The sequence below is a fragment of the Microcaecilia unicolor genome, chromosome 2 (assembly GCF_901765095.1).
Source record: "Microcaecilia unicolor chromosome 2, aMicUni1.1, whole genome shotgun sequence".
Lineage (NCBI taxonomy): Eukaryota > Metazoa > Chordata > Amphibia > Gymnophiona > Siphonopidae > Microcaecilia > Microcaecilia unicolor.
In genome coordinates, this window is record NC_044032.1 from 10,903,492 (window position 1) to 10,916,351 (window position 12,860).

The 12,860-nt window shown below is 49.3% G+C and overlaps 1 protein-coding gene across 1 annotated transcript in view; it reads left to right on the top strand.

Moving 5' to 3' along the window:
- The first annotated feature begins 2,552 nt into the window (after window positions 1–2,552).
- Window positions 2,553–12,860, top strand: part of FAM221B (family with sequence similarity 221 member B) — a 35,841-nt gene continuing 25,533 nt past the window's right edge. The window contains exons 1-2 of the mRNA XM_030191853.1: window positions 2,553–2,916; window positions 8,499–8,642. Of these exons, the coding sequence (XP_030047713.1) occupies window positions 2,616–2,916; window positions 8,499–8,642 (445 nt within the window). The 5' untranslated portion in view covers window positions 2,553–2,615. The remainder of the gene's footprint in view (window positions 2,917–8,498; window positions 8,643–12,860) is intronic.

Below are 12,860 nucleotides of genomic sequence, written 5' to 3' on the forward strand. Positions count from 1 at the left end.
GCGTATTTTCAAAGCACTTAGACTTACTACGTCACTGTCATCACTTTGCACGTCTTTGAAAATTAGCCCTAGGGTACCTTACAGCTGCCTCCTTAACTCACTTTCTATCAGCTGGAATCCTTCAAGCTTCACTTCTGCTTTTTATGATTTCCATGCTGCCGTTGGACAGATACGCAGGAAAGTCCCTGCCCTGAGGAGCTTCAATGTAGATAAGACACATAGACAGTGGTAAAAATTCCGTCCAAACATCCCTTTCAGTGCATGGGGGGGGTAACTATAATGTATTTCAAGGGCGGACTGACTGTGATCTGGCCTCCGGGCAGAAAAGGTCATTGGGCCACCCCCTACCACTGTGCAGCCGCTGCCCCCCTCCGCACAGTACAACCTCCCTACTGCAACAACTGCTGCCACCCCCCTCCCTGGGCCTTAGTAGGCCTTCCGTGGTCCTACAATTGCTCTGTTCTTTGTAATAGTTTCTACTATTTTGCCCAGCACTGATGCCAGGCTTACCAGTCTGTAGTTTCCCAGATCACCCACTGGCCACCTTGAAATTTTGAAGTACCAGGGACAATTTTAATGACTTGTTACAGATTGCTAATAATAGATCAATTGCTGATACTTGCCCCTGAGGTACACTACTATACAGATTAAGGCACGAAAGAGTATGCGGAGTGTTATCTTTAAGCAGGAAAGACTTCAGAGGCTCTGTGTTCACTGTGGAGCGGGCGTCAATTGCAGACTGTCGTGGATCTCGTGCAGATTTGGCATTGGAGACCGTGGTGCAGGTTCCTCATCGGTCAAGGCCTCCACTGGCTTGGTCAAGGCTATGGTTGTGGTTTGTTGTGCACCGGATGGACGGGGTGATGACACCTGTCTGGGCTGTGGCGTTGTCTGGAGGGTGTGCTCGATGGGGGGGCTTCTGTTTCCCAGACGCTTCGTCGGCAGCTCCGCCCTCATACGCCAAAAATTGCCCTGAGGAGAGTCAACAATTGCGCTTTAATTCAGAGGGAACAGAGATGGATCTATCGCCTGAAGACGCTTATTCCAACAGGGCTAAATAGCCGTATAGAATGGAATCCTGCTCAGAAGGAAGGGATCCCCAGAAGCTTAGCCGGTGGTGAGAGGCAGGGCTGGTGGTTGGGAGGTGGGGATAGTGCTGGGCAGACTTATACGGTCTGTGCCAGAGCCGGTGGTGGGAGGCAGGCGGGTGGTTTGGGGGTGGGGATAGTGCTGAGCAGACTTATACGGTCTGTGCCAGAGCCGGTGGTGGGAGGCGGGCGGGTGGTTGGGGGGTGGGGATAGTGCTGAGCAGACTTATACGGTCTGTGCCCTGAAAAAGACAGGTACAAATCAAGGTAAGGTATACACAAAAAATATGTTACTACCTTGAAGAGCCCCGGTGGTCTAGTGACTTCTTCGGGGGCAGGACCCTACTCTTTCCTTTATGTCTGACCTAAGGCCTTCTGTCCCTTTTTTCATAGTCCATCCTTATTAGTACAGCCCAGTTATCACATGTGGTCCCTGAGCCCAGCCAGTAGGTGTCACTGAAGAATAAAGACTGATACTCCCTCCCTCCAGAGGTTTTAACATTGTCTTTCAAAGATCCCCAGGTGTGGCCTATCAAGGTACCAGAGTCTTTGCTGAAGATTTCAACCCATGTGGCAGTACATGGCACTGTCAGGAAGTATTTTTTCACAGAAAGGGTGGTAGATACGTGGAATGCCCTTCCACGGGAGGTGGTGGAGATGAAAACGGTAATGGAATTCAAACATGCGTGGGATAAACACAAAGGAATCCTGTTTAGAAGGAATGGATTCACGGAATCTTAGCGGAGATTGGATGGCGACGCTGGTAATTGGGAAGCGAAACCAGTGCTGGGTAGACTTCTACGATCTACATCCTGATCGTGACTGAATAGATATGGTGGGCTGGAGTGTAAATTTTAAGGGGCTTCGACGTTAGCTTCAGAACTTTTAGTACGAGAAGAGTGCTGGGCAGACTTTCACGGTCTGTGCCCTGAGAATTGCAAGGACAAATCAAACTCGGGTATAAAGTATCACATACCATGTAAAATGAGTTTATCTCGTTGGGCAGACTGGATGGACCGTAAGGTTTTTATCTGCCATCATTTACTATGTTACTATGGTCTGTCCCAGTGTGGCAATACTTATGTACTTATGATTTGTACCTTGCTTGAAGAAGTATCAAATATTTTTAAATAAATATAATATGTACGTTCCCAGACACAATTGACCATTGAAGACCTTGATGTGCAGCAGACACACACACACACACACCCAGCACAAATCACAGGATGACAGGCAGATGCAAATACACCTCCCCCCCCCCCACCCTCTCTAATCCTGGAAGGCCCTCTCTAATCCTGGAAGGTGCAGTCCTGCATCAGTCTGCCTCTCCCTGCAGTCCCACGTGTCCTGTGTCACAATGCCAGAGTGCTGGCAGTCACACACTCACGTATCCAGGTAACGTGGAACACCTACATAAACAGAGGTAGAGTCCAGAGAGAGCTCCAGAAACGCTCTGAGGGAACACATAACCACCTATCAAAACCCACCCCCACCCCTTCCCTGGCCCTGCCCGACACGCAAGCAGAGATGTACGGGAGGCAGATAAGTCTGGAGAACACCGCCATCCTTGGAGATTCTCCAAGCCCAGACAGTGGCACCAGCACCTCTGCGATGGACGAGGAACGTTCGGAGCAGAACGCCTCTCCCAACGAGGTGGACAACACATCCTTGGCCAGTTCCTTGGTGGGCCATCAGGCTTCCGAAGCCAGCTCGCCAACCCTCTCTGTCTCACAAGCCATCGAACTGCAGGGCTCAATAAGCAGTGTCCAGTCTAAGCAGAAAACAGTGGCCAAGCAGAAGAAAAAGCCAAGCTCAAAGATAAATACCGGTGAGTAGAACAGTGTCTGTGGCCTGCAGCCTCTTCTTTTCCCTCAGCCACTCTGCTCCGAGACTTGCAGGAAGCTTGTTATCTAGCAGAAGGCGCTATCTGTACCCTCCTGCAGTCTGACCGAGCCATGCTCTAAGTACACAATAATTTGGAACAGTGCACTGTGCACTCCGCACACCATATAACAGTTAGCCAGAGAGTGAGGTTCTCCTGCCGTTAAATGCATGAGTTGTGCTGGACAATGTGTGGCCAAATTGGCATCTAGAGCCATAGATGGGCCAGGGGGTTGGAATTAGCAGAATAGCAGAGGTATATCTGCATCTCTGAAATAAAAGATATTCATATATCTGTGAGCAGAGATATTCATCTGCTCAGAAATACACAAATATCTCTCTAAAAATCTATGCAAAGATATTGTCGTCCTCCTCCTCAGCCCACGCTACTGCACTGTCAGCAGTCTGAAATACTTTTTTTGTGAACAGTGAAATGTTTGTAATGTTCTCTTCTGCCTCTGTCTTCTGTTTCCCTCCTCTTTCTCTTTCTCACCTCTTCACCTCCCTCATCTTCTCTTTCCCCTTCCATTCCCTTCTCCCAGTCCAGACCACTTTCATTGTCATTCTTGGTCTTTCATCTCCCCTCTGTCACACACATACGCTTCCAGGGGCGTAGCCATGGGCGGGCCTGGACGGGCCCAGGCCCAGCCACTTTTGCTCCAGGCCCCCCCACCCTAACTAACCCCAACCCAGCCAGTGGCGCAGCTCTCCCAAAGCGAGGCTCCAATCTTTTCCTGCCTCTTCTGTCCGCTCTCCTCGTCCCCGTGGTCTGCTCACTTTTACTGCCCTGAAGTGTCGTTCTCCCTCCAGCACCGGCGATTCCCATAGCCAGCCTTCTGCCAGCGTGCGTCATCGGGGCCTCTCCTCAGGCGCGTCCCACGCCTACTCTGCAACTTCTGTTTTCCGCAAAGGTGGGACCTGCGCCTGAGGAGAGGCCCCGACGACGCACACTGTGTAGAGATCATTTGTGAGCGCGTGCCAAAAAAGTGTAAAAACTGAATAAAAGGATAAAGTTCATCTAAAATTAGTTTGCACAACAGGAAATCATGGTATCGGTGTGCTCCAGTGGAGGCAATGCATTCCAAATGCAATATGAGACAACACTCCATTAAAAAAAAAGTCCAGATCAAAGCAACTTACTGGCGCTAGTATAAGAGCCATCTTTAAAAAAAAAAAAAAGAAAAACCTTATTTGCAACAATATTTTGTATTCTGTTAACGATGTCCGCCTTTGCGACATAATGTAAGCCACATTGAGCCTGCAAATAGGTGGGAAAATGGTGGGATACAAATGCAGCAAATAAATATATTAAAAACAAGTAAAGTACCATACTTAAACCATCAGGGAAACACACAACTACTACTACTACTACTATTTAGCATTTCTATAGCGCTACAAGGCGTACGCAGCGCTGCACAAACATAGAAGAAAGACAGTCCCTGCTCAAAGAGCTTACAATCTAATAGACAAAAAATAAATAAAGTAAGCAAATCAAATCAATTAATGTGAACGGGAAGGAAGAGAGGAGGGTAGGTGGAGGCGAGTGGTTACGAGTCAAAAGCAATGTTAAAGAGGTGGGCTTTCAGTCTAGATTTAAAGGTGGCCAAGGATGGGGCAAGACGTAGGGGCTCAGGAAGTTTATTCCAGGCGTAGGGTGCAGCGAGACAGAAGGCGCGAAGTCTGGAGTTGGCAGTAGTGGAGAAGGGAACAGATAAGAAGGATTTATCCATGGAGCGGAGTGCACGGGAAGGGGTGTAGGGAAGGACGAGTGTGGAGAGATACTGGGGAGCAGCAGAGTGAGTACATTTATAGGTTAGTAGAAGAAGTTTGAACAGGATGCGAAAACGGATAGGGAGCCAGTGAAGCGACTTGAGGAGAGGGGTAGTATGAGTAAGCGACCCTGGCGGAAGACGAGACGGGCAGCAGAGTTTAGAACCGATTGGAGAGGGGAGAGGTGACTAAGTGGGAGGCCAGCAAGAAGCAGATTGCAGTAGTCTAAACGAGAGGTGACAAGGGTGTGGATGAGGGTTTTGGTAGAGTGCTCGGAAAGAAAGGGGCGGATTTTACGGATGTTGTAAAGAAAGAAACGACAGGTCTTGGCGGTCTGCTGGATGTGAGCAGAGAAGGAGAGAGAAGAGTCAAAGATGACCCCAAGGTTTCGAGCCGAGGAGACAGGGAGAATGAGAGAGCCATCAACACAAATATATGTAAGCCCATCATAAACGCTGAAACTCAGTTTAATATTCAAAATGAATGTGTGTGGTCTTAGAAACTAATTTATGCAACAGGAAATCATGACATCAATGCATTCCACTAGTGATAACTTAATAGCTTGGGAAGACCTTAATATATGTGGCAAATCCACTTAATCCTCCCTTCCTTAAGATTAATTCAACAGCGAGTGGCAAACTTTGCGTATATATCTGGATTTGCCACATATATTAAGGTCTTTCCAAGCTATTAAATCAGCTGCAAGAGTATGGCTCTGATAACATGGCAATAGAGCCAATTTAATATACAGAAGGACCAAGTGGACTTAGTGGTATTGGGCACATGAATTGTTAAATTTTGTGATATTCAACAGTGATTTCTCTTGTGTTATTCATGAATGTTATTAGATTGTAAGCTCTTTGAGCAGGGACTGTCTTTCTTCTATGTTTGTGCAGCGCTGCGTACGCCTTGTAGCGCTATAGAAATGCTAAATAGTAGTAGTAGACTATGGGAATCGCCGGTGCTGAAGGGAGAACGACGCTTCAGGGCAGTAAAAATGACCAGAACTGACCATGTACAGGGGGCTGTCGGCATCTGGAAGAACACTGCCAAATGCCCTGGGTTTGAAACAGTTCGGGGGGGGGGAGGGGAGGAGGGTAGCGGGTGTAGAGGAAATGCGAGGCCCGTGCCAACCCAGTCCACCTCCAGGCCCATCTAAAAATTGAACTCTGGCTACACTACTGTTCCCGCTCATCCCACCTTATTCCCCAGCCCCTCCCCACACCATTAATCTCCTCATTCCTCAGCCCCTTCCCCAATCAATCTCTCTTCTAAGCCCCCAGCTCACTTCCTACCCCCCTCCCAACAACCTCTCCTATGTTCCCTATGGCCGAAGGAGCAGAGGGACAGTGGTGGCAATTCAGACCACACCATTTCCTCTCCTGCCCTGTCCCCAACTTGTGCTACTGCACTAATCAAAGTGGGTATTTGAACCTCAAGCCAGTGGCGTAGCCAAGGGTGGGCCCGGGTGGGCCCAGGCCCACCCACTTTGGGCTCAGGCCCACCCAGTAGCAGCACACCTATGATGTGGCTGGCAGGGATCCCCAAGCCCCACCAGCCAAAAACTCCCAACAACTCTCCTTCCTGCATACCTTGTAAATAGCAGATCTTCGCCTTCAGTGAGCAGCGACTGATTCATACCGTTTCCACTGGCCCCACAGCCTTCCCTCTGATGTATCTCTGCCTATGTGGAAACAGGAAGTTGCATCAGAAGGAAGGCTGTGGGGCCAACATGAGCAGTGTGTATTAGTTGCTGCTCGCTGCCAGTGAAAATCTGCTATTTAAAAGGTATGTGGGGGAGGGAGGATGCTTGAGAGAACATATAACATGCAGGCGAGAGGGGGACAGGCCAAATCACTTGTGGGACAAGATGGTCTTCTTCTGCCCACCCATCTTGGGCCCAGGCCCACCCAAAATTGGGTGTCTGGCTACTCCTCTGCCTCAAGCAGGTGGAGAATAAGACCACAGCCCAGTATATCACCTCTCTCCTCCTCCTGAGAACCTGATCAGTGCCAGAGAAAAGGACGGAGGGAGTTTCTGGCACTGGGCTTCAGTCTTTAACCAGACAGGACCAATTCAGTCCTCTCATGATGCCCTCTTGGGAGATGCAAAGAACAACTTCTTTGGTGACTTAAGGGTACTCTAGTGAGAAGCATAAGGACATAAGAGTAGCCATACTGGGTCAGACCAATGGTCCATCTAGCCCACTATCCTGTTTTCCAAACAGTGGCCAAGCCAGGTCACAAGTACCTGGCAGAAACCCAAATCGTGGCAACACTCCATACCACAAATCCCAGGGCAAGCAGTTCCTTCCCATGTCTGTCTCAATAGCAGACTATAGACTTTTCCTCCAGGAACCTGTCTAACATAAGAACATGAGTAGCCATACTGAGTCAGACCAATGGTCCATCTAGCCCACTATCCTGTTTTCCAAACAGTGGCCAAGCCAGGTCACAAGTACCTGGCAGAAACCCAAATCGTGGCAACACTCCATACCACAAATCCCAGGGCAAGCAGTTCCTTCCCATGTCTGTCTCAATAGCAGACTATAGACTTTTCCTCCAGGAACCTGTCTAACATAAGAACATGAGTAGCCATACTGAGTCAGACCAATGGTCCATATAGTCCAGTATCCTGTTTTCCAAACAGTGGCCAAGCCAGGTCACAAGTACCTGGCAGAAACCCAAATCGTGGCAACACTCCATACCACAAATCCCAGGGCAAGCAGTTCCTTCCCATGTCTGTCTCAATAGCAGACTATAGACTTTTCCTCCAGGAACCTGTCTAACATAAGAACATGAGTAGCCATACTGAGTCAGACCAATGGTCCATCTAGCCCACTATCCTGTTTTCCAAACAGTGGCCAAGCCAGGTCACAAGTACCTGGCAGAAACCCAAATCGTGGCAACACTCCATACCACAAATCCCAGGGCAAGCAGTTCCTTCCCATGTCTGTCTCAATAGCAGACTATAGACTTTTCCTCCAGGAACCTGTCTAACATAAGAACATGAGTAGCCATACTGAGTCAGACCAATGGTCCATATAGTCCAGTATCCTGTTTTCCAAACAGTGGCCAAGCCAGGTCACAAGTACCTGGCAGAAACCCAAATCGTGGCAACACTCCATACCACAAATCCCAGGGCAAGCAGTTCCTTCCCATGTCTGTCTCAATAGCAGACTATGGACTTTTCCTCCAGGAACTTGTCCAAATCTTTTTTTTTAAACCCAGATATGCAAATAGGTGGGAAAATGTGGGATACAAATATAACAAATAAATGAAACACAGCAGTCACCCTCTCTCTTTCATTTCTCAATTTTCTGCTTAGATGCCACCTGACCATGTCAAGCCTGGCTCTCACCAGTTCCTCACATGCAGCTATCGGTCTCACAGTTCACAAACTGCAGGGCGTTATGTAGTTTCACACATTAAAGACCATCAAGCAACTATTTTCTATGCCCGTTCCAGCAACATGTGTTTCAAAACCCAGCCACTGGGCAGTCACCGAGCTAAAGAGGTGGGAAAAACCAGCCACAGCCCACCGAAACACATTCAGACCACAAAAAACTAAGAAGAACTAATCAGATTGGGTAAAACGGTGCCTCCCGCTGTAAAGCAATTCTGGTTAAGACCTGGCAGGAGGAATGTGCGTGAGGGCAAGGACAAATGAGGGGGGTCCTGGAGTGAGGCCTTTGGGTCAGTGGCTCAGTCACCTGCTTCCTAAAAGTGCTGATCCCAGCTGTCTCCTGTTTTTCTACAGCCTACACCATCCGCACCATCGTGCCCGCAGAGAAGGCAGACGTGGTATCAGTGGCCAGGGCCATGCACCGAGAAGACTTTGGGCACCAGCTGAAGGGGCTTTTCCAGTCAGAGACGGATGCAGCGCTCAGAGCGGTGCAAACAGGTATGTAACCGCCTCCCCATGACATGGCAGGCTGTTCAATCAATGCCATAACATAGGCAGGCTGCACACCCTCTCGCCCCTCCCCCTCGCTCTTCCCCTTAACGCACTCACAGATCAAGCATGAGACAGATTTTCTTTTTGGGGGGAATAAATGGCCACAGCTTTATTGAAAACACATTAAACGATGATCCCTAGGAAGCACCCAAGCCTTGTGCTTGACGTTGCAGATGCTCCTGCTTCTGCTCTCCGCCATGCCATTCCAGCTTGAGCGCCTGCATCACCGCCCCACGCGTCGGCCAGCCATGACTCCGCCCCCAGCGTGGCCGAGCGTCCGTCTGCTTGGGACTGCACTCCCCGAACAGTGCTCCACCTGCCATGTATAGCCAGAGAGGTGATTGGTCTGCCACCAGTGAGTGTTCCTGTCCCGTGCGTGAAACGGCCAATCTTCCTTTCACCTGTTGTTCCAGCACATCCCAGAATTCCCAGGCTCGGGTGCCTCTGTCACAACCCGGGGGGGGGGGGGCCTGAACATCAAAGCTGGGAGGGGGGTATCAGGGAATTCTGCAGTATGGGGAGTGATGTGCATTGGCAGGTATATGGAGAAGGCTCAGTAAAGCAATGTAGAAGGTGCTGCAGTGCAGGGATGAGGTGTATCTGGGGGACTCAGTACTGGAAAGCAGGCACAGCTGCAGGGCAGGAGTAAGGTGCATTGGCAGAGCTGTGTCTGGGGGTCTCAATACCAGAATGCAGGAGCTGCTGCAGTGCGAGAGTGAGGTGCACTGGCATAGATGTGTCTGGGGATTTCAGGGAGTGGAGGAGTAGCCTAGTGGTTAGTGCAGTGGACTTTTATCCTGGGGAACTGAGTTCGATTCCCACTGCAGCTCCTTGTGACTCTGGGCAAGTCACTTAACCCTCCATTGCCCCTGGTAAAAAATAAGTACCTGAATATATGTAAACTGCTTTGAATGTAGTTGCAAAAACCTCAGAAAGGCGGTATATCAAGTCCCATTTCCCCTTCCCCTTTCCCAGTATTGGAATGCAGGAGTGAGGTGCAATGACAGCACTGGAATACAGGAATGAAGTGCATGCAAGGCAGGAGTGAGGTGCATTGGCTAAGCTTTGTTTGGGGGTCTCGGTACTGGAATGCAGGAGGTGCCTCAGTGTAGGGGTGAGGTGTGTCTGGAGAAAGGTAACATTATGGCTCCAGAAAAAGGAGACTTAACAAAATTGACTCTCAATCCACATATATAGTCACAAAACTACAATTCCCAAAGTAGATAATACAAATGATGCCAAACGGCTTGCTCAAACAACTTACATGGAAAGAAAAGGAAAAGCTTCAGAGGTCTGTGGAAGGGGCGTAGCCAGACTTCGGCGGGAGGGGGGTCTAGAGGGGGCACATTTTAGCCCCCCCCCCCCCGGTGCCGCCACCACCACCACCAACAACAACGTTGACCCCCCCCCCGACGACGACCCTCTCGACCCCCCTCCCACCGCCAACCCTCCCCCGCCGCCATCGTCGCCTACCTTTGGTGGCAGGGGACCCCAACCCCCGCCAGCCGAGGTCCTCTTCTTCTGGCACAAGGCTTCGTTCTGTAGACTCACAGAAACAGAACGAAGCCTTGCAGATCAGCCAGCGATGTTATAATGCCTTTGTATCGCTCCATGGTGCAGCCGCACCTCGAATATTGTGTTCAATTCTGGTCACTGCATCTCAAAAAAGATATAAAGGAATTAGAGAAGGTGCAGAGAAGGGCGACGAAAATGATAAAGGGGATGGGACGACTTCCCTATGAGGAAAGACTGAAGCGGCTAGGGCTCTTCAGCTTGGAGAAAAGGCTAAGGGTTTGTGGCGCTGGGTCCTGACCTAATTGAGCACACAGCAGTATGTTTCAAAACCAATTCAAGTTGCAACGGTGGTCAAATGTGTGTAGTTGGGTTACATGCTAGCAGTGGCATGGGTGACGTCAGCATCAAGGGTGGTCCCTCTCTTCTACGGAGAGGTAGCAGTGCCAGCGTAACTGAAAATCGACTTTTACGGAATGGGGAGGCTGAAGGCATCAAGGAAGAGTCAATGCGTAAAAGGGGATCCCTTTTGAGGCAATCCCTCATCAAGGATGTGATGGTAGCGCCTCGGCATGTCAAAGGTATATGCCTCAGACGGAGCAGAAAAGGTGCCTCATGAGTAAGGCAGAACTCGGTGGAACTGTGTGACTCAGAAGGTTAGGCACCCTGCCCAAAAATTCATATTCTCTCTCTCTCTCTCTCTCTCTATATATATATATATCCTATATAATAAAAGGCACCTCCAACATTGTGAAGCTGACTGCATGGCTGAGGCATTCCTGCTCTCTGTATCCATCTCCTGAATTGACATCACGTACTTCCGGGTTCGTCACAAGCAGAAGTGACCAACCACACGAGGTTTCTGGGCTTCAGAATGTTGGAGGTGCATTCTATTAAATAGGATTGGTCAGTTCCTTTCCTATATAATAAAAGGCACCTCCAACATTCTGAAGCTGACTGCATGGCTGAGGCATTCCTGCTCTCTGTATCCATCTCCTGAATTGACATCACGTACTTCCGGGTTCGTCACAAGCAGAAGTGACCAACCACACGAGGTTTCTGGGCTTCAGAATGTTGGAGGTGCATTCTATTAAATAGGATTGGTCAGTTCCTTTCCTATATAATAAAAGGCACCTCCAACATTCTGAAGCTGGCTGCATGGCTGAGGCATTCCTGCTCTCTGTATCCATCTCCTGAATTGACATCACGTACTTCCGGGTTCGTCACAAGCAGAAGTGACCAACCACACGAGGTTTCTGGGCTTCAGAATGTTGGAGGTGCATTCTATTAAATAGGATTGGTCAGTTCCTTTCCTATATAATAAAAGGCACCTCCAACATTGTGAAGCTGACTGCATGGCTGAGGCATTCCTGCTCTCTGTATCCATCTCCTGAATTGACATCACGTACTTCCGGGTTCGTCACAAGCAGAAGTGACCAACCACACGAGGTTTCTGGGCTTCAGAATGTTGGAGGTGCATTCTATTAAATAGGATTGGTCAGTTCCTTTCCTATATAATAAAAGGCACCTCCAACATTCTGAAGCTGACTGCATGGCTGAGGCATTCCTGCTCTCTGTATCCATCTCCTGAATTGACATCACGTACTTCCGGGTTCGTCACAAGCAGAAGTGACCAACCACACGAGGTTTCTGGGCTTCAGAATGTTGGAGGTGCATTCTATTAAATAGGATTGGTCAGTTCCTTTCCTATATAATAAAAGGCACCTCCAACATTCTGAAGCTGGCTGCATGGCTGAGGCATTCCTGCTCTCTGTATCCATCTCCTGAATTGACATCACGTACTTCCGGGTTCGTCACAAGCAGAACTGACCAACCACACGAGGTTTCTTGGCTTCAGAATGTTGGAGGTGCATTCTATTAAATAGGATTGGTCAGTTCCTTTCCTATATAATAAAAGGCACCTCCAACATTCTGAAGCTGACTGCATGGCTGAGGCATTCCTGCTCTCTGTATCCATCTCCTGAATTGACATCACGTACTTCCGGGTTCGTCACAAGCAGAACTGACCAACCACACGAGGTTTCTTGGCTTCAGAATGTTGGAGGTGCATTCTATTAAATAGGATTGGTCAGTTCCTTTCCTATATAATAAAAGGCACCTCCAACATTCTGAAGCTGACTGCATGGCTGAGGCATTCCTGCTCTCTGTATCCATCTCCTGAATTGACATCACGTACTTCCGGGTTCGTCACAAGCAGAAGTGACCAATCACACGAGGTTTCTCGGCTTCAGAATGTTGGAGGTGCATTCTATTAAATAGGATTGGTCAGTTCCTTGAAGCATAGCCAGAGCTCAGCGTCCTGCACAGTAACGCTCAGACACCAGAGAGAGGGGGGGGGGGGGGAGGTATCTCTGTCACACACACACTCTCTCTCTCATTCTGAAGCTGACTGCATGGCTGAGGCATTCCTGCTCTCTGTATCCATCTCCTGAATTGACATCATGTACTTCCGGGTTCGTCACAAGCAGAAGTGACCAACCACACGAGGTTTCTCGGCTTCAGAATGTTGGAGGTGCATTCTATTAAATAGGATTGGTCAGTTCCTTGAAGCACAGCCAGAGCTCAGCGTCCTGCACAGTAACGCTCAGAAACAAGAGAGAGAGGGGGGGGGGGGGGGGGGGGGCCTGATAC